This window comes from Stylophora pistillata, chromosome 3 (assembly GCF_964205215.1).
Source record: "Stylophora pistillata chromosome 3, jaStyPist1.2, whole genome shotgun sequence".
NCBI lineage: Eukaryota > Metazoa > Cnidaria > Anthozoa > Scleractinia > Pocilloporidae > Stylophora > Stylophora pistillata.
Window position 1 is genome coordinate 32,593,139 of NC_142521.1, and position 25,655 is coordinate 32,618,793.

Below are 25,655 nucleotides of genomic sequence, written 5' to 3' on the forward strand. Positions count from 1 at the left end.
CACACTATTGAAAGTTTATTGCAAAGGTTTTCTAATGATATTTTACACACAGGGTGCACGTCTATTGAACTTCAAGGTTATGATCACTTCATATTCGCATGCTTGGTTTAAGGGTGATTGCATGTAATGCAGATGGTCGAAACGGCTTTAACTCTCTTGTTCACACCGCTAAAACCTACTAGTGAAATCTTGACTAAAGTTATCAGCGTACAAGGGACCAGTCACAGTGGCGGATTCAGGGGGAGGGTCCGGGGGTCCGGACCCCCATTAACAGACCTGACGCTTACAACTTTGAAATTGAAATTCTTACATCGACAGGATCGTATATCACTTTTTAACTGCCTGATCTTTTTAATGAATCCAAGTAAACGATAAGCGGCCAAGAAATTATAACGTGCAGCCGCGACTGGTGAGAGGGGGTGTGGGGGATGTGGGGCAGAAGTAATTTGCCTCAAAAGAGCCCAACAGTCCTTTCGGAACCAAAGTTTGGACCCCCCCCCCCCAATAAAAAATTAAGGGATCCGCCCCTGAGTCATTATATGAGAGTCTTAATATGGTTAACCGATAGCCGTAAAACGGCCAAAAAACCAGCTGTTAGGCGTAAAAATTGACAAGTTTTAACCGTTATTCGTGAAAAAAGTTAACAATAGAAAAAAAAAAAACGTTTCTGGTGATCACAATGGAAAGATATTATCTGCCAGGCGTAAAATAGCCAAAACCTTAACCGTTAGCTGTAAAATCTATCAATCCATTGAGACCCTCTTATTGCCTCTCGGGTGCAGAATTTTGAGAGGGGAACCCCAGGCGACCGGTCCCTAACGCAGATTTTTTTTCAACTGAGGCATCCGTTTCATCTTTTTTCCCTAATTTACAATCCTCTCTAAGTCTTGTTTTACTATAAATTGTTGACTTTATAGAAACATTTTATGCATGACTTCCACCAACATGGCTCGAAAGCCTTGGAATACTAGCGAATTAAAAAATCTGTGTAAATGATACACACATTTAACTATTTACAGAGTAAGGTGGATGTTTTTGAACGCCAAAGATAACTCTGGTGATCTATTATGAATGTCAGTTACGAATCTAAACCGAGCTGAAAATGCTGATCAGTTAGAAAAAAAAAATTAGAATAAACTGCCTCCAAAAAAAATATAGCCAAAAGCTGATGGAAATTTCTTTGAATGACTTATACTGCTTGTGTCGATGATTAGTTTTGTTTTTAATTCGGTTTCATGCATATGTACTCAATCTATTCGTAATTCATGTCGAAGCATACTGGCGGATCCTGCAGAGTTTCCCTCCGACCCGCGACAGCTTTTTTTAATGGAAAATCCCTTGTCAACCTATGTCTGGAGTTGCCGTTTTGTCGCAATAATCAATTTTTATTTTGCAGAAGATATTTTAGCAAAATAGTTTGCGTGTTCTTCAGTAAATGGTGAGAGACCTATAAATATTTCTTCACTTAGTGAGATGGATCCTCGGCGGATATCCTCCCTGAGTTTTTATTCTTCCTCTTCTTGAGATACAATACGACACCAATGACGAGAGCGATAAACACAAGGCCGCCTATTACACCGCCCACAATAGCCCCTGTCATGCTTTTGTCCTCTTTTTCTTTTAATATCGCTGCAAAACAAGAACGTTAAAATGTTTAAGGTCAGATAAGGAAAATCGGAAAACTTCGTTCGCTTGTAAACAAGAGAAAATTATTCTCAGTAGCGCCTTCTAAGATGATTGTAGCCTACAGGAGTACAAGCAAACCCATCTGATGATCTGATATGCACGTTGCTAAAGGAGTTGTCTTCGGTTAAATTCGTTTCTGGATTTCACAGCGGTCTTTGATTCGATAAGTACGCGACCTAGAAGCTGTTTACATGAAGGTGGTGAGATTACATGACACCTGACGCGCTTACAAATGTCATATGAAATGTTATAAGGACAGGTTCGTTACCCCTCCTAGGCGGATTAACTCACCCACCTGGTGTCTCCCGCCACCATACAAATATGCCCTTAGCATTGTAATCTATTTCCCTACCTACAAGGTTATTGACACCCCATTATGAGAAGGGAACTGGAGAAGAGGGTGAATGAGATCCTTGCGAGGAACTTGAAATGACTTGTGTGTGAGAATTTTATTGTTAGGGGGGAGGAGAAAGCAGAATCCTTTTTTACCTTTAACAGTTGGTGCTGCCGTGGTGGTGGCGTTAGTCGCGTTAGTCGCGTTAGTCGCGTTAGTCGCGTTACTTGCATCATGGGACGGAGCAAAGAATGTCGCGTGGGTTGACTGACAATCTAATGTGTTATTTCCTACATCGACGGCAGTCATTCCATTTTTGTCCCAGGTTTTTGTACCCTTTTTGAAGAAGTTGCAGCCATTTCGTTTACCGACCGGCGGGGCCGACACGGTAAATTTCAGGACAAGAGGTTGTGAAAGGCCCTCAACTGGAAGAGGGTTTTTTGAAACTGGGTCTTTTAAGTCAATGCCAAGAACCTGTAAGGCACCAATTACCACACGAGGTAATTAACGGAAAATACTCCATAAACTTGACATTTTTTTAGCAAGTGGATGATAAAGAAAACACGTTATTCAAAATAAAGAGAAAACTTTCAACGAAACTTTTTTATTTGTAAAGGTAACTTAAAAGGCTTCCAAGCAAAATTTGAAACAGTTCTTGTTAAGTAACTGTCATGATGTGACAGCTGTCGATTAAGGAGAATAAAATCGTATGTACGGTTTTGAATAAACAATAGTACTGGTATGACAAACACACACGAGTGAAATGACCATGCGCCGATCTTGTCGTAAAAAAAAAACACTCAGAGGTCTTACGGAAAGTATTGTTTATGTCCAACGACGGTTAATCTTCGAGGATTTACCCCTGTTTCGTTTTGAAACGTCACGGAAAGTCAAATTGTAACGGTGAATGCAAATGTCTGTTTTGGAGTTGTCAGTCTGCTCGTTTGTTTTCTGCAATGGTGTGTGTAAATCTCTTTCTTCCACCGAAAAGTTGCAGTGAGACTCTTTTCAGCTAGACACAAAGGGATTAAATGCGAATTTTAATCATCGAATTGCTTCAATCGTCAAATGTCTCAGATATCCTTAATTAAGAACTAAACGATTGCCTTAATTGGGATCAAGTTCTGTTATTTATAACTAAAAGCCTTGATATATCATAAAAATACATTTATGCAAGTCCTTTTAAAAACTTCTAGTCGCGGGTAAAACTGGTTAGCGACAGAACTGACTACCGATGTGGGAACACTTCCGGTGTCTTAAAACGAAGGGAGATCGACAGGATGCTAGAAATTATCGCCCTATCACCTCCCTTATAGCTGTCGACAAGATATTTGAACTCCTGTTGAGTAATCAGGTGACAAGCCATTATGAAGAAACTTTGTACTACAGAATGACAGCTTACAGAAAAAACAGTTGCTAGACAACCTTGCTTATGCTGATTGAGGACCGGAAACAGGCTCTTGATAGTAAGCAACTGGTATCAGTACTATCTACAGATATGAGTAAGACCTTTGATTCTCTCAACCACTCTCTGACGGTGAAGAAACTAGAGGCTTATGAATTTGGAGGACGATCACTTAACCTTATACGATCATTTTTTGCGGACAGACTAAACCGAGTAAAAATGTGTGATGCTACTAGCGACTGCATAAAGATGGAACGGGGATGCCCTCAAGGATTGTCTTTCGGTCCCTTACTATGGAACATCTACCAGAACGATATGTCAGCTCATGTCAAAGACGTAAATTTAACAATGTATGCTGATGACCATCAAATGTACGTCAAAGGAAGGGAACATGAAATAGTAAGATGCAGAATGAAAACACAGGGCCAGAAAGCACTGTCATGGCATTCGAAAAATTTTCTACTGGCCAATCCAGACAAGTTTCAGTCTCTAAACATCAATCCACGAAGACTCGCTAAAGATAAGAGCGACAAAATGCTGAGTATAAACGATCTAGCTAATGCAAACACGGAACCAATTCAACTACTAGGAGTTCATATAGATGAAAATCTCAACTTTACTGAACATATTAGCAAATTATGTACCAAGGTAAGCCAGAAAGTTGGAGTACTCACACGTCTTCGGAACTTAATACCCTGCAAGGCCAAGCTACTATTGTATAAATCTTTTATACTGCCATATTTAACTTACTGCCATCTAACCTGACATTTTTGCAAATCATCGGACAAATGAAAGTTAGAACGATTACAAGAACGAGCCCTAAGGGTTACTTATAAATCCCACTCTGCTACGTATGAAGAACTCTTAAGGGGTGCTGATATACCCTCTTTATATAATGGACGGCTTCAGGATATCACAGTACTTATGTACGAAGTCAAACATGGTCTTGTACCCGACTGCGTTTCTGAATTATTTGTTCGCAAAGGCTCTACACATTCGCTACGGAATAGTGACTTTGTATTACCACTTTTTGAAACTATTTGCTATGGCAAGCCCTCTGTCAGATATCTCGGGCCGTTTTTGAGGTCAAAACTCACTTAAAATCAAAGGGATTCGCCAAGTTTACGTGTTTTCATAAACAAAAGAAGAAAACTGAACCTAGACGAGATTGTAATTAATCGCAGCATTGCTGTAATCTTTGTAGTCAATAGGATTATCTTAGCTTTCTAAGCTTTAAATTTTATTCATTTTCGTGTAAATATATAATTTTTGTAAGCGTATTTTAATTATAGTGTCCCCAATTAGTCTTCTCAGGCTAAACACATTGACACTTAAATAAAGGTCTTACTTACTTACTTTATTAATAAAAGGTGTCATAAATTAACAGTTCTTTACAAATGCGTCATCATGAAAAATTACAGCCAAATTCGCGCGTCTAGTTTGTTTTATAGGCGACATTTCCAAAAATTAACCGTCACAACCGTCAAATGACCTAACATTTAACCGTCAACCGTCAAAAGGGCTTATTTTCAACTGTCAACCTCGACTTAACTCCTCCCCTCCTATTCAGACCCTCATGGATGACCACCTATCAAATGTAGGTTATACATAGCCTATCGTCATGAATATGTATGATTACAAGACGTTACTCGTTTTCCCACCCTTTTGTGGTCTTGCGCTGGAGACCGCGGGCTTCGATACTTTTTTTATTTTTTTTTTCCTGTAGCGGCCATCTTAGATTTGTTATGTTTACAGGTCGAAATAAATAATTTTATTTGACGACTTATTCCTGATTTTTCAAACGTTCTGCTATTGAGTATACACCTCATGGCCGTGACTTGAAAATTTTGACTAGGGCGCAGGAGAAACAATGATGCGAGAGCTAAAGTCTCTTCGCCTGAGGTCATGGAGTTTGGCACTCTCCCCAGTCCCCAGAGTCGTTCAGAATTTTCAATCAAGGAGGCGTGGGTCTTGCAAATGACTGGAGAACTAAAATCAACTACGAAAGGACGATTTTCCTTGTATTTGCTTTGCTTTTGTTTGTCATTTCGTGAAGACGAACCTTTTGGTAGCGAAAAGTTCGAAAGATAATATAAAATAAAGGAAGAGACTGAAAGATATGACAAAAATTTCTTCGAATATTTTTGCCCCACTGCCAGCCACGGCTGAACGCTAACCAGTTCGTTACTAATTACGAACTTGCCGTTCAGTTCTGTTTTAAATGATCCAAATTGCGAGTTTAGCGCATAGAAAACTATGCCACGAAGCTGTCAAGCGAATGAATGAAACAAAGAAAACCACCGTGAAGATTGTTATATACAAATAACGGAAAAAATCTTTGCAAGATAGGCATGAATGAGGGTCTCAATGCCGGATAAAACCGTTAAGCATCAAATCACCAAAATATTAATTGTCAACCGTCTAAAACGCAATAGTTTCTACTTTTCCTACACTTAATGTAGCACCTACCATCGCAATTAAGTTCCCCTGGACAATTTGTGGGTGGAATGGATGATGTTCATACATAAGACGTCTTCTAAAGAGATGCTTTGAATATATGAACAAAGTTGGAATGGTAAATTGGCCACCGTTACGATTATAAAAGCTGAGGTTTCGAACGCTGGCCCTTCGTCGGAGCGAATAGAGGAATTGTGGGTTGTGTGCGCCTTTAAAGGCAGAAAATGGAGCTACGTTTTTGGTGAGAACATGGCAACGAGAAAAACACGAATAAATTAGTGGAATGAAAAGCGTTCGTTAATACCTGTGCGATTTAGACTGCTGGTTTGAAAGATGAGCTTTTTTTCAAGAGTTTTACGGCTTTCCGTGCTACCTAAGTGTAAGGAAAGACCGCAGATTGCCATATGTTGCTTAGGATGATTAGGTGAATTGAAGTGTTTAGCGACTGGTTTCGATGTGTCCTTGTCATTCCTCTCTACATCGCGAAAGTGTTCTCGGAATCGATCACCAAGTCTTCTGCCTGTTTCGCCGATGTAAATTTTTTTGCAATAAGTGCAAATTATGCAATAGATTACATTGGTGGAGGTCCAAGTGTAGTGATCGGTGATTTTAATGGATCGTTTGGGTCCCGATATTTTTTCAGTGTTGTGAATGAAAGGACACGTTTTGCATCATGCACGAGCGCATTTAAAAGTGTCTTTTTGGTAATTAGTCTGAAAAGAACTTCTGACTATAACATTGCCTATGTTTTAGTCGCGTTTCAATGAAATGAGCGGAGGCTGCGAAAAGATAGTGCTTGTCTCTGTATCGTTTTGAAGTAATTGAAAGTTTTAAGAATGATGGATTTAACTGAGTGGTTGTGAGGGTGAAACGTGAGAGTGAATGGAATGCGGTTGGAGTCTTCCTTTTATGACGTTTGTAGTGCTGAATGTCGATCAATAAGTTGGGCGCGGTAGTAGCCCGCTTGAACAACAGAATCGGGGTAACCACGTTTATCGAAAAAATGGCACATTGACTCTGGTTTGCGGTGGAAATCAGAGTCATCACTGCATAAACGACAAAGTCTTACGAACTGAGATGGATGCAAAGACGAATACAACAAGTAATTATGCTAGTCGGTAGGTTTGTAATACACACTAGTGCATAAACCGTTGCCTTCAATGGAAACTTTGATGTCTAAAAAGGATAAAGAATTGTCAGAAATTTCCCAGGTATATTTCAGATTAGAGATGCTATGGTTATCTGAAAATTGACCAAAAAGGCATCGTTAAGATCTACTCAAATGAAATAAAAGCTAGATAATCTACAGAATGTAAAGCTCATTTTCATTCCTGAAGAGATTAGAGGCAGGAATTCCAAACTATAATTATAAAAAGTTTTACTCACGGTTCATGCACTCAATCTCCACCCAACAAGGCACATTTGGACAATAAATAGGCTCAGACACTGAAGAACTCGGTGCGAGCCATGGAGTCGAAGAGTAGCTCACTGGCGTGATGTTTGCGCTCTGCGTGTACGCCATACCTGAACCAGATGGGGAGGGATTCACGTGAAGTGATACACTTATGGACCCTGAAGACATGTTGTAATGAACTGGGGAGGGCATTGACGACATGTTGTACATCTTGGAAGAAGTGGCATATCCTTTAATAAAAGAAGTTAATTGTTAATACTTTCGCATGGCGGATATTACACGCTTCTATTGTGAGGAGAACGGCATTGCTTAATAGAGTCTCCAACACAACTTAATATACAATTTTCCATTTATTAAGAGTATTTTCGCACTCCTCTTCTCTGCTGCATTCGCAATATTGTTTTACTTATCGGTTAATCCTCCAATTTCTTTATCTCAACTGTTTACGGTTTTCTATGAATTTTAAGAACCTCGTTATGTGTAAATGTTTCAGTCCATTAGAGTTTTTTAACACCAAATACAGTAAAATGTTACTTTCTTCAACTCTCTCCCTAAGGCAACAGGTCCACTTTGTAACAACAGTTGGCATTTCTTTTCCATAAATAACTCACTTAAAACAAATCATTTTGGTCGAATTATTAGGAGAAAAACTGAATTTGGATTCTATCGTTGTCTTTCAGTTGTATTTCTCCACTACTCACCAGCGGAATAGTTGCATTTGCATACATGGTAAAAGTGTGGTGGCAGCATAGACGAAGAGGAAACTGGGACAGAGTTGCTCATGACGGGGGACATTGTACTTGTAACATTCATAATGTCAGCAGTGTAATATTCATTGACCGACCCATTGACTGACCAATGGATTGAATCAGTGACCGTAGAAAAGTTTCCTTTAGACATGGAGTAACTCGCTGAAAAAAAGGACGGGTTTATCAGTTTAGATAGAGTACTCCAGATTTCTATTCTTCAGTGGAAACCTGCGTGAACTCATACACCTCATACACAGTCCTTACGTGGAGTAATACACCTCATAAAAAGAAGGATTTGTTGAATTGTTACTCGTTTTCCCACCCTTTTGTGGTCTTGCGCTGGAGACCGCGGGCTTCGATACTTTTTTTATTTTTTTTTTCCTGTAGCGGCCATCTTAGATTTGTTATGTTTACAGGTCGAAATAAATAATTTTATTTGACGACTTATTCCTGATTTTTCAAACGTTCTGCTATTGAGTATACACCTCATGGCCGTGACTTGAAAATTTTGACTAGGGCGCAGGAGAAACAATGATGCGAGAGCTAAAGTCTCTTCGCCTGAGGTCATGGAGTTTGGCACTCTCCCCAGTCCCCAGAGTCGTTCAGAATTTTCAATCAAGGAGGCGTGGGTCTTGCAAATGACTGGAGAACTAAAATCAACTACGAAAGGACGATTTTCCTTGTATTTGCTTTGCTTTTGTTTGTCATTTCGTGAAGACGAACCTTTTGGTAGCGAAAAGTTCGAAAGATAATATAAAATAAAGGAAGAGACTGAAAGATATGACAAAAATTTCTTCGAATATTTTTGCCCCACTGCCAGCCACGGCTGAACGCTAACCAGTTCGTTACTAATTACGAACTTGCCGTTCAGTTCTGTTTTAAATGATCCAAATTGCGAGTTTAGCGCATAGAAAACTATGCCACGAAGCTGTCAAGCGAATGAATGAAACAAAGAAAACCACCGTGAAGATTGTTATATACAAATAACGGAAAAAATCTTTGCAAGATAGGCATGAATGAGGGTCTCAATGCCGGATAAAACCGTTAAGCATCAAATCACCAAAATATTAATTGTCAACCGTCTAAAACGCAATAGTTTCTACTTTTCCTACACTTAATGTAGCACCTACCATCGCAATTAAGTTCCCCTGGACAATTTGTGGGTGGAATGGATGATGTTCATACATAAGACGTCTTCTAAAGAGATGCTTTGAATATATGAACAAAGTTGGAATGGTAAATTGGCCACCGTTACGATTATAAAAGCTGAGGTTTCGAACGCTGGCCCTTCGTCGGAGCGAATAGAGGAATTGTGGGTTGTGTGCGCCTTTAAAGGCAGAAAATGGAGCTACGTTTTTGGTGAGAACATGGCAACGAGAAAAACACGAATAAATTAGTGGAATGAAAAGCGTTCGTTAATACCTGTGCGATTTAGACTGCTGGTTTGAAAGATGAGCTTTTTTTCAAGAGTTTTACGGCTTTCCGTGCTACCTAAGTGTAAGGAAAGACCGCAGATTGCCATATGTTGCTTAGGATGATTAGGTGAATTGAAGTGTTTAGCGACTGGTTTCGATGTGTCCTTGTCATTCCTCTCTACATCGCGAAAGTGTTCTCGGAATCGATCACCAAGTCTTCTGCCTGTTTCGCCGATGTAAATTTTTTTGCAATAAGTGCAAATTATGCAATAGATTACATTGGTGGAGGTCCAAGTGTAGTGATCGGTGATTTTAATGGATCGTTTGGGTCCCGATATTTTTTCAGTGTTGTGAATGAAAGGACACGTTTTGCATCATGCACGAGCGCATTTAAAAGTGTCTTTTTGGTAATTAGTCTGAAAAGAACTTCTGACTATAACATTGCCTATGTTTTAGTCGCGTTTCAATGAAATGAGCGGAGGCTGCGAAAAGATAGTGCTTGTCTCTGTATCGTTTTGAAGTAATTGAAAGTTTTTAAGAATGATGGATTTAACTGAGTGGTTGTGAGGGTGAAACGTGAGAGTGAATGGAATGCGGTTGGAGTCTTCCTTTTATGACGTTTGTAGTGCTGAATGTCGATCAATAAGTTGGGCGCGGTAGTAGCCCGCTTGAACGACAGAATCGGGGTAACCACGTTTATCGAAAAAATGGCACATTGACTCTGGTTTGTGGTGGAAATCAGAGTCATCACTACATAAACGACAAAGTCTTACGAACTGAGATGGATGCAAAGACGAATACAACAAGTAATTATGCTAGTCGGTAGGTTTGTAATACACATTAGTGCATAAACCGTTGCCTTCAATGGAAACTTTGATGTCTAAAAAGGATAAAGAATTGTCAGAAATTTCCCAGGTATATTTCAGATTAGAGATGCTATGGTTATCTGAAAATTGACCAAAACGGCATCGTTAAGATCTACTCAAATGAAATAAAAGCTAGATAATCTACAGAATGTAAAGCTCATTTTCATTCCTGAAGAGATTAGAGGCAGGAATTCCAAACTATAATTATAAAAAGTTTTACTCATGGTTCATGCACTCAATCTCCACCCAACAAGGCACATTTGAACAATAAAAAGGCTCAGACACTGAAGAACTCGGTGCGAGCCATGGAGTCGAAGAGTAGCTCACTGGCGTGATGTTTGCGCTCTGCGTGTACGCCATACCTGAACCAGATGGGGAGGGGTTCACGTGAAGTGATACACTCATGGACCCTGAAGACATGTTGTAATGAACTGGGGAGGGCATTGACGACATGTTGTACATCTTGGAAGAAGTGGCATATCCTTTAATTAAAAGAAATTAATTGTTAATACTTTCGCATGGCGGATATTACACGCTTCTATTGTGAGGAGAACGGCCTTGCTTAATAGAGTCTCCAACACAACTTAATATACAATTTTCCATTTATTAAGAATATTTTCGCACTCCTCTTCTCTGCTGCATTCGCAATATTGTTTTACGTATCGGTTAATCCTCCAGTTTCTTTATCTCAACTGTTTACGGTTTTCTATGAATTTTAAGAACCTCGTTATGCGTAAATGTTTCAGTCCATTAGAGTTTTTTAACACCAAATACAGTAAAATGTTACTTTCTTAAACTCTCTCCCTAAGGCAACAGGTCCACTTTGTAACAACAGTTGGCATTTCTTTTCCATAAATAACTCACTTAAAACAAATCATTTTGGTCGAATTATTAGGAGAAAAACTGAATTTGGATTCTATCGTTGTCTTTCAGTTGTATTTCTCCACTACTCACCAGCGGAATAGTTGCATTTGCATACATGGTAACAGTGTGGTGGCAGCATAGACGAAGAGGAAACTGGGACAGAGTTGCTCATGACGTGGGACATTGTACTTGTAACATTCAAAATGTTAGCAGTGTAATATTCATTGACCGACCCATTGACTGACCAATGGATTGAATCAGTGACCGTAGAAAAGTTTCCTTTAGACATGGAGTAACTCACTGAAAAAAAAAAAACAAGTTTATCAGTTCAGACAGAGTTCACCAGATTTCTATTCTTAAGGCAGGGGTAAACCTGAAATTTGCTCCAAAACTCAGTTTTTGTTTTCCTTAGAATTTGTAGCTTTGGGTATTTAATTTTACTATGGAAAAATAATTTTCTATCGATTTTCATTATTTTTACCTTTTTAAGCCATTTTAAAATTCCCGCTCTGGCTAATGGCTTGGTTACCATGGTAACGAGAATAGTATTTTTCAAAATTTATTAGTTGTTTTTGCCTTGGTGTTCTGGCAACCAAGCCAAGCGGGCAGAAGCTAACAAGACACACTTTATTTAGTCTTATTTGAACAGTTTTTCTGGGACAAAACGATTAAGGAATAGATAGAGGCAGTTGTAGTCCGGGTTTCAGTCGAATGTGATGTTCAACGTACATAGAGCAGGAAATCAAAGGAAAAGTTATCGAAAATGGCTGGAGAGAGAAGTAGATCTGTCTACTGGAAGAAAAGAAAGACATTTTTCTGGAAGACGAAAACAGGAAGATTAGTTTGAAGAACCAAATCGCCCACTTAACTCCGAGCACTTCCCTGGATGAAAATCAGCTTTCCAATAATTGGAAAAATTTTGCAACTCGAACTCTAAAGAAACTGTTGGTTCCTCCAGAGAGAAAATGAAATATGCCGATGAGCTTCTTTCAGACAGTTCTGATACCAAGGAAAGCGAGGGATATAGATTAACAGACATGAAAAATTTATCCACGGCGGTCTCAAACGCGCACGTGTGTGAGATGGGTGAGAAATTTTTTGAAGTTTATGTCGTTCTCTGTCATTGATTATGACCTATTTCCCATACCATATCGGCCCTTGGTTCCAGTTTTCCCTGCTCAATTTCACTGATTTATATATTAAATCTTGGATCAGGTACAAGAAAGATTTTTAGGTTTTGTGCATATACACTGTAAACAAAAAAATTATGGGGTGAAAATCACAGAATGTATATTTCTGACTTGAGGTCTTTACTCTATTTATGATAAAATTGCCTGATTTATCTTAAAATTTTTACTTGATTTGTCTTTCTAGGCAACTTAACTCTTAAGGAGGATAAAAGTGCTAGAGCAGGGCTGATGTCACAGTTTTCCCTTCAGTGCAATTCCTCTGAAGAATCCAGTCCACTTCCAACATCCAGTTGTGTGACCCCCAGTGAGGGGAATAATATGATATTAACGACTGAGTTGTCTTCCATGCTGTAGCATGGAAGACAGTAGTAGGCTAAAAATTATGGAGAGGCTATATCTATCCTTGGTGGTGTAAGCACCAGAGAGGCAGCACATGCAAAAGACAGTAAACGATTGATGGAGTCTGATTTACAGGCTACGTAGAAGGAAAAGAGAGAGCATCAAGGGGAGCAACTTCTGAGGACTCGTCAGTAGGAAGCCCTTCAAGAAGCAGAAGGAGTAATATATGAACCAGGAGTGATTTAAATTACTTTTAGACACTCGGGACAAAATATGGACACTTGGGCCACTAGAATGGTTGCATAATTTAAAAAACTAAGTGTGATTGCTATTTGTAAGTTTAAAGGCTATTTTCTCATTACGCAATAATTTTGTCTTCAAGAAAAGATATCTTGAGAACAATTTATCCGATTGATCTGAAACTTTCAGCATTTGTTCCTCTTGATAAGTTTTGTGTTATGAGCAGAGCAATTTTCCACATGATATATGTACTCAAAGTTATGAAGTGAAACACTACTTCGATTTCCTTTGTCAAATTTAATCTATCACCATTTGAATTGTTTTCAACATATCAAAAATCCATCACTTATAACAATAAGCAACATGTATTCTTTGAATTGACACTAAAAACATTTTTTTTCATTAATTCCAGAAGGAGTTATCTTTTCTTAAGTAACCCTTGGTAGAACCCAGCAGGTGGCACAATAAAACGAGTGGTATCCTATTGCAATTGACATGTGGAGTGTGAAATATTTTTTTCATGAGTCATAAGCTTTCCATAGATTATTTAGTTTGCCTAAATTTTCAATTAAATCATAGCCATGAAAAATGGTAGAAAAATGGGCATTTTTTCAGGTTTACCCCCGCCTTAAGTGGAATCCTGCGTGGACTCATACACCTCATACAGAGTCCTTACGTGGAGTCATACACCTCATAAAAAGAAGGATTTGTTGAAGTGTTACTCGTTTTCCCACCCTTTTGTGGTCTTCCGCTGGAGACCGCGGGCTTCGATACTTTTTCTTTTTTTTACTGTAGCGGCCATCTTAGATTTGTTATGTTTTGAGATCGAAATAAATAATTTTATTTGACGACTTATTCCTGCTTATTCAAACGTTCTGCTATTAGTATACACCTCATGACCGTAACTTGAAATTTTTGGCTAGGGGGCAGGAGAAACAATGAAGCGAGAGCTATAATTCCTTCGCCGGAGCTCTTGGAGTTTGGCACTCTCCCCAGTCCCCAGATTCGTCCAGAATTTTCAATCAAGGAGGCGTGGGTCTTGCAAATGACTGGAAAACTAAAATGAACTACGAAAGGACGATTTTCCTTGTATTTGCTTTGCTTTTGTTTGTCATTTGGTGAAGACGAACTTTTTGTTAGCGAAGAGTTCGAAAGATAATATAAAATAAAGGAAGAGACTGAAAGATATGACAAAAAGTTTTTCGAATAGTTTTGCTCCACCGCCAGCCACGGCCTTGCACATTACGGCTGCAAAGGATTACTTGCCCAGGAAATAGCGTGGGACATTGTATTACCTATACGATATGTTCGTTTCTCGAGTGTCCCGCATTCCCGCAATAACTTTAAGGAATGAATGCAAGTCTTATCTCCGCACCAGTCCATCCCACCTTCTTTTGTGCGAGATCTTTATTGTTTGAGTTTCAGATCTGTTAAAATCTCAACTTAGAAAGTAGCCTGCAGTGCCGGCGTATTTTGGGCGCACGAGTGCACATTTTCGTATTAGGCCGCCATCTCAGATTTGGTAACTGTGGAGGATTGGGGCGAGGAAATATTTGCCGAGGGAGTAGGTGTTAAGTGGAAAAATGGGCAACGGGGGAGAGGGAGGGGAAGGAAAAAATACGCCTGCCCGCAAAGCCTGTGATTTTGCAAAACGCCCCCTAATTATCAGCGCTTGACCGCCTTTCCGGAAATGTGCAAGCAGCCAATGAACATCGATTTTTGCTTTTACCGGATGGAAGCCAAAATTTACTTCCGACAAAAACATTGACGCAAGTGTATTTGTCAACTTCGTGCGAAACAGAATCGATCGAGCGAGAGAGTATGTGAGAGAAGTTATGTCAGAGAGACGTCCTAACGACAGCTGTAGGATTTGCAAAAGCTCTTTTAAAGTGAAATTTGGGAATATTCCCGGCAAACAAGTGTACTCGTCTCCGGAAAACCTTTTTAGACATCGCAGAGGAAGGACAGCCTTGGAATTGTTTTAGCAGAGGTTTGTAGTCGTGTCGGATTAGTATTGTTGCACGATCCTGCAACATATTCTGATCGCGTTTGCAACCCGTGTGGTCGGAAAATTCGCAGTCTTGGCCAGTTGTTCGAGTTTGTCATAGTGGGCACGACTCCAACGGTAAACTCCGTATCTAAAAGCACGAAACGCACACTGGCAACTCCGGAGAAAGCGAGCCCTTCATGGAGAAAATCAAAACTTGGTAGGGTTAATTCGCCAACAGCCAAGACGCTATCGCCGCAGTCAGCTGGCAAATCAAGAAAATCTCGTCCACAATTATTGCAGCAAGGTTTTGGTGCAATGGTGAAGTGCTCTTTTTCAGGGAAGAGAGAAAAGGCTTCGCTAGTATTTCTTCTGCGGACGCAAATATCAGTTGCTATTTGCCGTTTTCAACATCTTGTAAACTAGCACCAGCAGGGGATGTCGCTGTCAAACCCATTAAAGATGCTTCCGCCATCTTGCACGATGCTTTTGGGCGGACAGACAGCAATCACACACGCAGCTTTCAACGATAATATTTGCTTCACGCGGATCAACAACTGGATGAGGCTTTTACCAAAGCCCGTCGGAAGAACTGCTAGTAAATCCCTTCCATTAACAAGAGAAGAAATGGCTTCCTTTTGTTCCGGCCGTAATACAAGTGACATACCAGTTCACAGAGAAATAAAAGCGCTTCTGTGAGAGCGGCATCAAAGCTTAGCGTATCCGCCATTTTCTCTCCAAATCACTCCCGCTCCCAATCGCAGAACAACAGGAAGAAAACTACTTTAGATGACAGGCATCAATCCAGTTTCAACCTAGAGCACCAATCAGAGGCCCCGTCCATCTGGTGTACGGGTTTTGCAAACTCACAGGCTTTGCGGGCAGGCGTATTTTTTCCTTCCCCTCCCTCTCTCCCGTTGCCCATTTTTCCACTTAACACCTACTCCCTCGGCAAATATTTCCTCGCCCCAATCCTCCACAGTTACCAAATCTAAGATGGCGGCCTAATACGAAAATGTGCACTCGTGCGCCCAAAATACGCCGGCACTGCAGGCTACTTAGAAAGAAAATCTGCTTCTCGAGCCCTTTAAAGCAGTTTTTCTTGAAACAGGCATTTGAACACTGGGTTTTTTTAATTTCACGATCCTTTAGTTTCTTAAGGCACTGATTAAACAGAATTTTAAATCAGCGTAATTTCGTTACTCAATTCCTTCCAATCAATCAATTTCTGACTTTTTGAACAAGAACCGATTGCTAGCTGGAGCACCGCATGAAGATTCAAGGGCGATGCTTCTTCGAATTGACTCGGTACTTTAGAGAACTTAAGTTTCATGACACACTGTTTGTCAGCACAATTTTTCCTTAGAAATTAGAATTATTTCAACCCTAGTGAATTCACAGCTGGCCTTTCAGATCTTTCATTATTGCTTAGGATATAGTAAAAGCCAATTTAGTGTGCAAGCTCTCGTCAATCCAAGTTTGAGTTTCATCAAGGTAAAGCATCAAATCATTATTTCACTTTTTGGGTCTCTGTGAGGAGAAGTGGTAGTTTAAAGTCTGGTTGTAATTCTTTTCTTCCATTTTAATTGGTATTACGAGCTTGGGTAGGTTGTTACCGAGCGCAAGGAAATTTTCTTTAAAGATTTATGTAATAAAATAAGAGAAACGATCACAATTTCAAGGTGGCAGCATAGAGTTGGGTGACAATTCAAAAACGTTGTATTAATGAACTCTACAATGACTCCTTCTCTGAAAGCACTGAAGAAAAGATTTGTGAATTCCAAATTTACGTCTAAAACAGATTTCAAAGCGAATTAAATGAATGCCGATATCTCTTGCATTTCAAGTGACGGCTTTAGTGATCACCTATTTGTTAGAAACTAGCGGATTTGGTTTAAACTGGAGAGCTTTTCATCCCGACATAACGTTTGCCTCTCGCTATAGTTTCCTTCGCATTATTTACTGATATGCTATCCCTATTCATTAAAAACTCTGTGTAAGAAAAAATTTGGCGTTGCCAAGGTAGTCCAAATGTTGCCAAGCCTTTATTGAGATTTGTACAAATTTAAAAGCGAATCTGCCAAACTTTAATTTGAATAAAACCAACAATTTTCAATGTTTGTACAAACAGATCTTATCAAAACATTGAATACTTCAGCATTTTACCCCTAGACGATGACACAAAAATTGTCAGACAGTCGCTTGCGTTATGAAACTTTTGTTCTTGACATGACATGAAATGATTATTAAATTCTGTCCACGTACCACGTATCTGTCTAATTGAGTAAAAATTAAAATCATGGTATGGTGCAAAATATCTTACCAAGGGCCAATTTCTTTTAACACTTAGGAGCGACTTTCTATAAATACCACCGTAGTTGTGCAAGATGGAAAAATTGAAATCTCCCAAACTTTGTCACATTAAAGCCCTTATATTTATGAAACTATTTAAGAAAATGCAAGATTCAGTTCCTTGTGACTGATATTTTCCGAAAAAAATATATTTTTTTTAATTTGCACCTCTGAGAGGCCCTTAAACCTCCGAAAACTGTTTTGGATATATCAACACAGTTGAAATGGTAAATTGGCCACTGCAACAATTACAAAAGCTGACGTTTCGAGCGTTAGCCCTTCGTCGGAGTGAATAGAGGAATTGTGCCGGGTTGCATGTGCTTTTAAAGGCAGGAAATGGAGCTACGTTATTGGTGGGAACATGGCAACGAGAAAAACACGAATAAATTAGTGGAATGAAAAGTGTTCGTTGATACCTGTGGGATTTAGACTGCCGGTTTGAAAGATGAGCTTTTGTTCAAGAGTTTTACGGCTTTCAGTGCTACCTAAGTGTAAGGAAAGACCGCAGATGGTCATGTGTTGCTTAGAATGGTTAGGTAAGATAAAATGTCTAGCGACTGGTTTCGATGTGTCCCTGTCATTCCTTTCCACGTCTCGATGGTGTTCTCGGAATCGGTCACCTAGTCTTCTGCCTGTTTCGCCGATGTATATCTTTTTGCAATAAGTGCAAGTTATGCAGTAGATTACATTGGCGGAGGGGCACGTGAAGTGATCGGTGATCTTAATGGATCGTTTGGGTCCCGATATTTTCTCAGTGTTGAGAAATCGTTACGGTGGCCAATTTACCATTTCAACTTTGTTGATATATCCAAATTATTTCGTTACCCCCACCGACGCAGCCCCAAACAGACTCTTTCGAAACTATCAGCCTTTATTCATAGAAGTATCTCAGACGTTCCATAAGCCAAAACCCATGAGATGGAAAAGGACCGAAACCTTAGCGCTATGTTTTCGTGTCCGCACTAGGGTTGCGTTAAGATAAATCATCGTCACTATTTTAACTCCCAACAAGAAATCGGCTCCTGTCCCAAGATTGATCTTGTTTGTTTTTCTTTTTTCGAAAACCCTACACAGCTTTTTTTCTATTTTTTTTTTTTGCGATTACCGGATTTACTAGGGAATGTTTTTTGTCTGCTTTGGACCCATGCCCAAGCCCAAGCCCAACCCCCCCCTCCACCCCCACCCTCCTACCTGGGTTTAATCAAAGAGGATGTCACGCAATCTAGTTTAGCTGAGGGATTTTGGACTTTTTTCAACAATATATGCATATGAGGTGAGTAAATGTTTGTCCTATTCTTCCGTCATTGCTTGTACGATTTCTTTCAGACGAAATGCAAACATTTTGATGAATATTTTTCATATTCAGATACGGGAAGTGTTGTCGAGAGGTTTGCAGCTCAATTTCGCGCAATAAAAATGTTTTTCCTTTCAGATAATTGCCACTACGGAGTCATAATCGTTTGTTTCGTTTTTCAACTGGTCGAAAAGGATCGAATTCTCGAAGTATTTAAACTGCTGTCCAAGTTCACTCTCGTACTGCTTGTAATCGTCATCGCAACTGCATGTTCAAAAGTTGTAAATTTCACGCAAGTACCGTTGATGTTTTCAGTTCTCAAAACTTGCCGTTTGAATTGCCCCAAAATTTTATTTCATAAATTTAAATGAAAAGGATTGCTCTTTCCTTTAAATAGCATTTGCACAACGAAAGCCATATACCAGCAAGGATTTTTTGCCGTTGAAAAATGGCAAAATTGATAGTCGAGATGAAACTGCTTTAGAGGGTAATTTTGAAAAACAATTAAAATTTCAGATTGAAATCTTTTGAAATTGCAACAACGTTTTCATACAAAGGAAGGGTCATAAAATCATTTTATATCACGATAGTCATGTTATTTGATTCCGTTTCTTTTCACGAAGCGAGGATGCGAAGCACATTTTTCGGTGGTTTAAGGACCTCTCGGAGGTGAAAATTCCAAAAAAATAATTTTTTTGGAAAATATCAATCACAAGAAATTGAATCTTGCGTTTTCTAAAATAGTTTGATAGGGGCTTTAATGTGACATAGTTTGGGAGATTCTATTTTTTCCATCTTGCACACCTATCCGTGGTATTTACAGAAAGTCCCTCTTAATTCATTTCCCATAGTATTGACGAAATGCGAGGGCATGGTAACTGTAGTAACTGACTCAAATTACCGAGCAGTTGTAAGAACTTGGTCAAGTGTATCTTTCACGGTTCTTTTTTTTTAATTTTACATTTTTTTGCCAATCAACTCTAGTGTCGTGTTAATTTTTGGTTACAGCTCTTGCTGAATTGTTGTGTAATTCTTTGAATTAGACTGAGTGCGGAAACTGCTTCGCTGCGCCGATTTCACAGTTGCCTTATTTTGACTGCTTTCCACAATTAATTTCATGATCCATTAGTTTCTTATGGCCTTGATTAAAAAGAATTTGAAATAAGCGTAATTTTGGTGCTCAATTCCTTTTTATCAATTCATTTCTCGCTTGTTGAGTTCAACCGAATAACAGCCTCAGCTAAGATTTAGAAAAAGAAGAAACATTAGGGGAGGTTCTAGTTCAAAAAAACGCATCTAAATATAACCTGTTAAAAAAATTATTTTCAAAAGATAGAGACATATCTCTAAATCAACATATTGATGAATATACTACGCAGGCAGCTGTTTGAATTTAAAAATGAATTTCGATAAATTCTGACGAATCATCAATCCTTGGGCAAAGACGTTTCAGAAGACAAGTTTCCGCTTCGAATGTGGTAGAACAAATATTTGCAAACTCAGGAATAAATTACAAGTGAGAAAGGAAGTCTGACTGAGTGACTACTCTAAATCAACATATTGATGAATATACTACGCAGGCAGCTGTTTGAACTTAAAAATGAATTTCGATAAATTCTGACGAATCATCAATCCTTGGGCAAAGACGTTTCAGAAGACAAGTTTCCGCTTCGAATGTGGTAGAACAAATATTTGCAAACTCAGGAATAAATTGCAAGTGAGAAAGGAAGTCTGACTGAGTGACTACAGTTTAAATGAAAGGTGGATTTTCTTTCAGTATACACCGAATGGAAATATGGCGTCCAATTTGAATTGCCATTGTTCTGGACTGACTAGCCTCGTCTTCACGTGAAAATACAAAAGGATTATTACATGTGTGAGAGGCTAGTCAGTCCAGAACAAAGGCAACTCAAATGGCAGATGTTAGATCTGAGCCCGCGTAAAAGCGGTTTTGGTTAAAGATGCACTCAATAGAGGCACTTGGCTCAAAGGTTTGGTAAATTCTCAAAGGTATCACTGTATATTTCAAAACAACTCGCATTTTACGCTTTTTTTTTTACTTTTATCGACAATCTGAAGCATTCAAATGGCACAGATAGCAATGGTTAGACATTGTATTGCATTCGGATGCAGCAACTGGAGCGCTAAACCACATTGCAAGCATCTTTCGTGGCATTCACTGCAACTGAACATAGTTAGTAGAGGTAGTCCCCTCTACTAACTATGCACTGAACAACAAGAAACTTCTGGCGACTTGGCTAGTCAAGATCAAAGGGGAAAACACGCCCGTGAGTAAAAATGCCTTTTTATGCAGTGAAAATTTTGAAAAGGAACGCTTTTCCAAGTCATATTCTGGCCGGAAAGTCATCATCAATCGAACGTCTTTTCTTCGGAGCCTTCCTTTTGGTTTTCTCTTCGGAGAAACTGAATATTGTCGGAACTGAGTCTGACTTAAGACTTACTTTCCGGCCAGCATATGACTTGGAAAAGCCTTACTTTTCAAAATGTTCACTGTATAAAAGGAATTTTTTTACTTACGGGCGTGGTTTCCCGTTTGATCTTGACTAGCCAAGTCGCCAGAAGCTTCTTGTTGTTCAGTTGCAGCGAATGCAACGAAAGATTCTTGCAATGTGGTTTATCGCTCCGGTTGTTGCATCCGAATGCAATACAATTTCTAACCGTTGTTATCTTTACCTTTTGAATGCTTCAGATTGTCGATAAAAGTAAAAAAATGGCGGAAAATGCGAGTTGTTTTGAAATATACAGTGATACCTTTGAGAATTTACAAAGCATTTGGCTCAAGTGCCTCGATTCCATGCACCTTTAAACAAAACCGCTTTTACGCGGGCTCAGATCTAATATCTGCCATTGGACGCAGTATTTGCATTCGGTGTATGGTGGACTTTAACCTTTTAATACCTACCCGAAGAGCTGTCACCATTTGCCGTAGATGAGAGGGCGTTAAAAATCCATATCTTGACCATTAGCGACAGAGGAAGAACTACAATAAAGAAAGGCAAAAGTTTTTCTCCTTCAGCAATTATGTCCATGATACGGCGTTACGAATCAATGAAACATTAAATAATATATTTAAACATTTTTTTTTTAGATACGAGATAAACTACTGATAAAGGTTCAATGTGTCTACTTTACGATGACAAGATACTTTATAGAGGCAAATACAGGACGCGAAGAGGTTACACATACCTTTTTTGGCATCCAACATGTCGTGCGTTTTAAATGCCCACTGAATGGCTTAACCTATTTTTTTCCTTTCTGCCTCGTTTCTCCCTTTTACTGATAAACCCTGAGTTAGCGGAGAGACTCTATGCAGGTGTGTACTGAGTATTTCAATTACTTCCTGAGCAAAATTTTCGTTTTCTTAACGCTGAGCAAAAATACACCGGCTTTTTGTGGCCATCAGCGAAAAGTTAATGAAACCCAATAGCCCATTTGCGAATTACCCTTGGCCTCATTTTCAAAACGAGTCCTCGTGCTCAACTATCCTTGTGAAAATGAGTTTAATTTGCATGTGAATGGAAACTTATTATCATATGAAAGGATTAGCACAAAGATTCGTTTTGAAAATGAGGCCAAGGGTAATTCGCAAATGGGTTATTTCCAGGGACCCTATGCGGCTTTGTTTACGTAAACTGTGGTTGTAACTATGGTAACCAAGGTAACAAGCATGAGAAATGTAATTGACTAGGATGAAAACGATTCATCAGAATTAATAAAGTGATTATGGTAAGTCTGTGGGATGCGAATGCGCAAAAATAATTAAGAGTCAACGAATTTGCTTGAAAAAGTAATTTCTTTAAGTCCAAGTGTTGAAGCGGCATTGTTGCCACAGGATTAAAAGATAACGTTGCAAGAGCACACGCTGAAGTGAGCCAACATTATCCCGTTATAACATTAGCGAATCGTTCGGAACTCCGAGATTGAGGCCTCGTTTGCGTTTGCTTCGCTCTCTTTTTGCCTCATACGAAGGACTTCGCGGAAAATGAGGGACTGCTCGCATTCAAGAATCGAATTCTTGGATTCAACTGAGAATATCGTCTTTCATGACCAATTGTGTATATATTTCGATGAAGCACTCTCTTTTTTAACCAATCATAGAGCTCGTTATAACGGCCCTCTATCGTTGGAAAATTAATGATCCAAGAAGATGATAAACCTAATTGGAAGTATGTATAGTTAAAGAAAGTTTCATTCAATAGCTTTAGCCTTTAGCGCGACTGGCTTCTTATCTTACCCTTACCATTATTCAGTTTTACCCTTGAATCAGTTGTGGAGGCCATGAAAATAAAGGAAATGGTCACTAATTTAAGAAGCTCATGATAGTCAAACAAGTTCTCCTCTACCATAGGAAATGTGAAGAGAAGAGTGTGGAGAATGTGGATATTAATGTCAAGGATTAAAGCGCCAACACAGCCTGTGAAATTGTGCAACTAAAATTGCTTTGCGTGCTGACCTTCGTAGGTATTGAAGTGTATCAAAGTACATTTGTTTTCATACCACATTAGAACTACCGTTCTAAGAATGTTGTAAAACAATTAGTTTATGTGTTTATTGTGCTTTCATAAAGATATGAGGCAATTGGGAAGTTTAGAGAGTACAAAAGAAGTTAGAGTCACCTCCAGCTGTGGCTCGAGAAACTCTAACGCAACTTTCGCGCTTTCCAAACTTCCTGTGTGCCTCAGATCTCGCTAAAAGCGCGCTGAAACTTCAACAATAGGCTAATCAACTGATCAATACAGATTAGACATGATGAGTTATTTAGCTATCGCCGACTTTGAATTAACTTTTCATCACAGCTCTTACACAAACTTGTTTGTCTGAAAAGTGATCGTGTTTTTCTGACATGAAAATAAAATAAATCTTGACTTGTTAAAGTGAATATCGAGTGGTTAAGTTAAAAATTACTAAAAGGGACATTTACGAAATTATCCCAGTTTTCATGTGCGGACTTACTTGCAATTGAAGTCATTATCATCATCATAGTAGTCTGTCAGGGGCGACAGTGACTATTTCATTTAGGCCCGATCAAATTCGTCCACGCAGCTCTTGTTGAAGTCCTAAATGTAATAAAAGTTGGTCCTAAATGTAATAAGCCTCCAATGCAATAGTTTAACTGTGCTTGTCCATCCAAATTGCGATGTTTAAGTGACAAATGTTGCACCAGAGAATCCTCTGACCAAAATTCATGGTGTATTGTGGGCTCTCTTGCTGATTTTAATCAGGGTCTTTTTTTGCTTGAGATGTAAGCCCAGAAGCATTGGCTACAAACCTTCATGTTGATGTGCTTTTGACATCAAATTGACAGATCCCAAAACAATAGAACGCTGAGCAATCCGACCATCTTGACCGAACACGCTTGGTGAAGAGATTTTGTATTTTCGGCAAGTAATTTTTCATGGAAAAAAGTGCGTTTTCTTTTCAGTAATAACGGTTAACGGAAAATAGTGTCACATATGTTTCACATATGTTTCACATATCGCGACTGGCATATCATTCACAGTTCGCAGCTTTTAACTTTCTACAATCACGAGTCACGGCAATTAAAAACAGCCAATCACGTTTCTCTGAAAACTCCCACATTTACATTTAAAAATTGAAACGAGACGGACGAGACGAAATTATTTGTCTGACCATTTAAATATGCAGATTTAAAAGACAAAAACCTGCGACTAGTTGTCGAAGAATCAAGCATGAAAACTGAAAACTCTTAACCTTGGGATCCTTAAGAAATTTATGAGAAGACAAATCCGAATTTGCGGATGCATTGTAGCAGTTATAAACGAACGATGTAGTTAATTTAATATTACCACTAGTGTAGTTTACCCATTCAGACTAGGAACAATTTAGGACGTGTGAAAAAACTGAAGCGGAAGCTGTTTCCAAACAGAATTTACATAAACTTCAACATTGCCTATATTCAGGGATACAACCCGTTAATCGACAGCAGATAAAGGCGTATTCTTTTCATTTTCTTCTCAATACATTGGACATTATATTTTAATTTCTCCTTACCGTCTTCCAAAATATACCATAAGCTGCGGTGGACATATGTTGGAAGAAATCGAAAGTGATGACGCAGGAATATTGGCAGCTGAGGGCTTTTGAAAAGTCCTGCAGTATATTTACTTTCCTTAGTCTTAAAACTCATTAAATGGTCTTAACTGCAACTCTTTGCCTCTACTGTTAGACTTCGAGAGATATTTCTTTTACTGTGTGAAAAAGGTTGGAAAATGTGCTTGTTTTCCGCGATGAGCCATCGTCACATTCGATATTTGGTGAAGGTGTTTGCTTTCTCTTTTCTATTAAGATTGTTTAAAAAGGGACTAGCAAGGGACATCGATCAGAAAGCGACAACACGTAGCGATCTTTCTTGTTCTGTCAAGAAAGATGCATCTAAATGGTGGTTAGCCTTGTTATATACCTACCTTGAAAGTCAAGTTTCTTGGCGGCGCACAATGAGACTGATTAGCGTAATGATAGGAAGGCGACTGAGGCTGCGCTCCGACCGAGAAGCATTGGCTACTATTGTTGTTGCGGCGCACAATGAGACTGATTAGCGTAATGATAGGAAGGCGACTGAGGCTGCGCTCCGACCGAGAAGCATTGGTTTCTATTGTTCTTGAGAAAGAGTAAAGGTAGCGTGATGTGCCTTTTGAATTAAGACAATTCATCCTAGCGGTATTACACAATCCGCGTCGGATACTCTGAAATATGACCTTGAGAACAGACAGACAGAAATTCAAAGAAAAAAATTATTTTAAAACCTTTCAGTCTTAGCACGGGTTTAAAAATGAGCCGTTTACAAAGCAAAAATATAGTTTGAAAAGTAAAAACCAAACATTTTAGACACTAGGTCATCACCGGGATAAATAAGCACCGTCCGCTATACTAATGTTCCTGATGTTTTGAACAGATGATTTTGAGGGTGGGGAAGGTATTCTTTTTCAGATTAACGCTTGAGTGGGTATGATAATTTCAACGTGAGAAAATTAGCCAAAATTGAAAGAAACGACGGTAAACGACGTCGAGTTAAGATAGATTT

The 25,655-nt window shown here is 39.0% G+C and overlaps 1 protein-coding gene and 1 long non-coding RNA gene across 2 annotated transcripts; one reads left to right on the forward strand and one right to left on the reverse strand.

Annotated features, from left to right (window-relative positions):
• On the reverse strand, positions 1–25,145 carry LOC148735677 (uncharacterized). The gene is made up of 8 exons (XM_088752147.1): positions 25,039–25,145; positions 23,567–23,670; positions 21,516–21,593; positions 11,281–11,490; positions 10,689–10,808; positions 7,998–8,207; positions 7,269–7,526; positions 1–1,629 (listed from the first exon to the last, which is right to left on the reverse strand). Exons 2-8 carry the CDS (start codon positions 23,592–23,594, stop codon positions 1,466–1,468), a joined length of 1,068 nt encoding a protein of 355 aa, XP_088608273.1. The 5' UTR covers positions 23,595–23,670; positions 25,039–25,145; the 3' UTR covers positions 1–1,465.
• LOC148735678 (uncharacterized) lies at positions 11,854–13,453 on the forward strand. Its single transcript, XR_015998438.1, has 2 exons — positions 11,854–12,276; positions 12,565–13,453. It is a non-coding gene; the product is annotated as an uncharacterized LOC148735678 (long non-coding RNA).
• Positions 25,146–25,655: the final 510 nt, after the last annotated feature.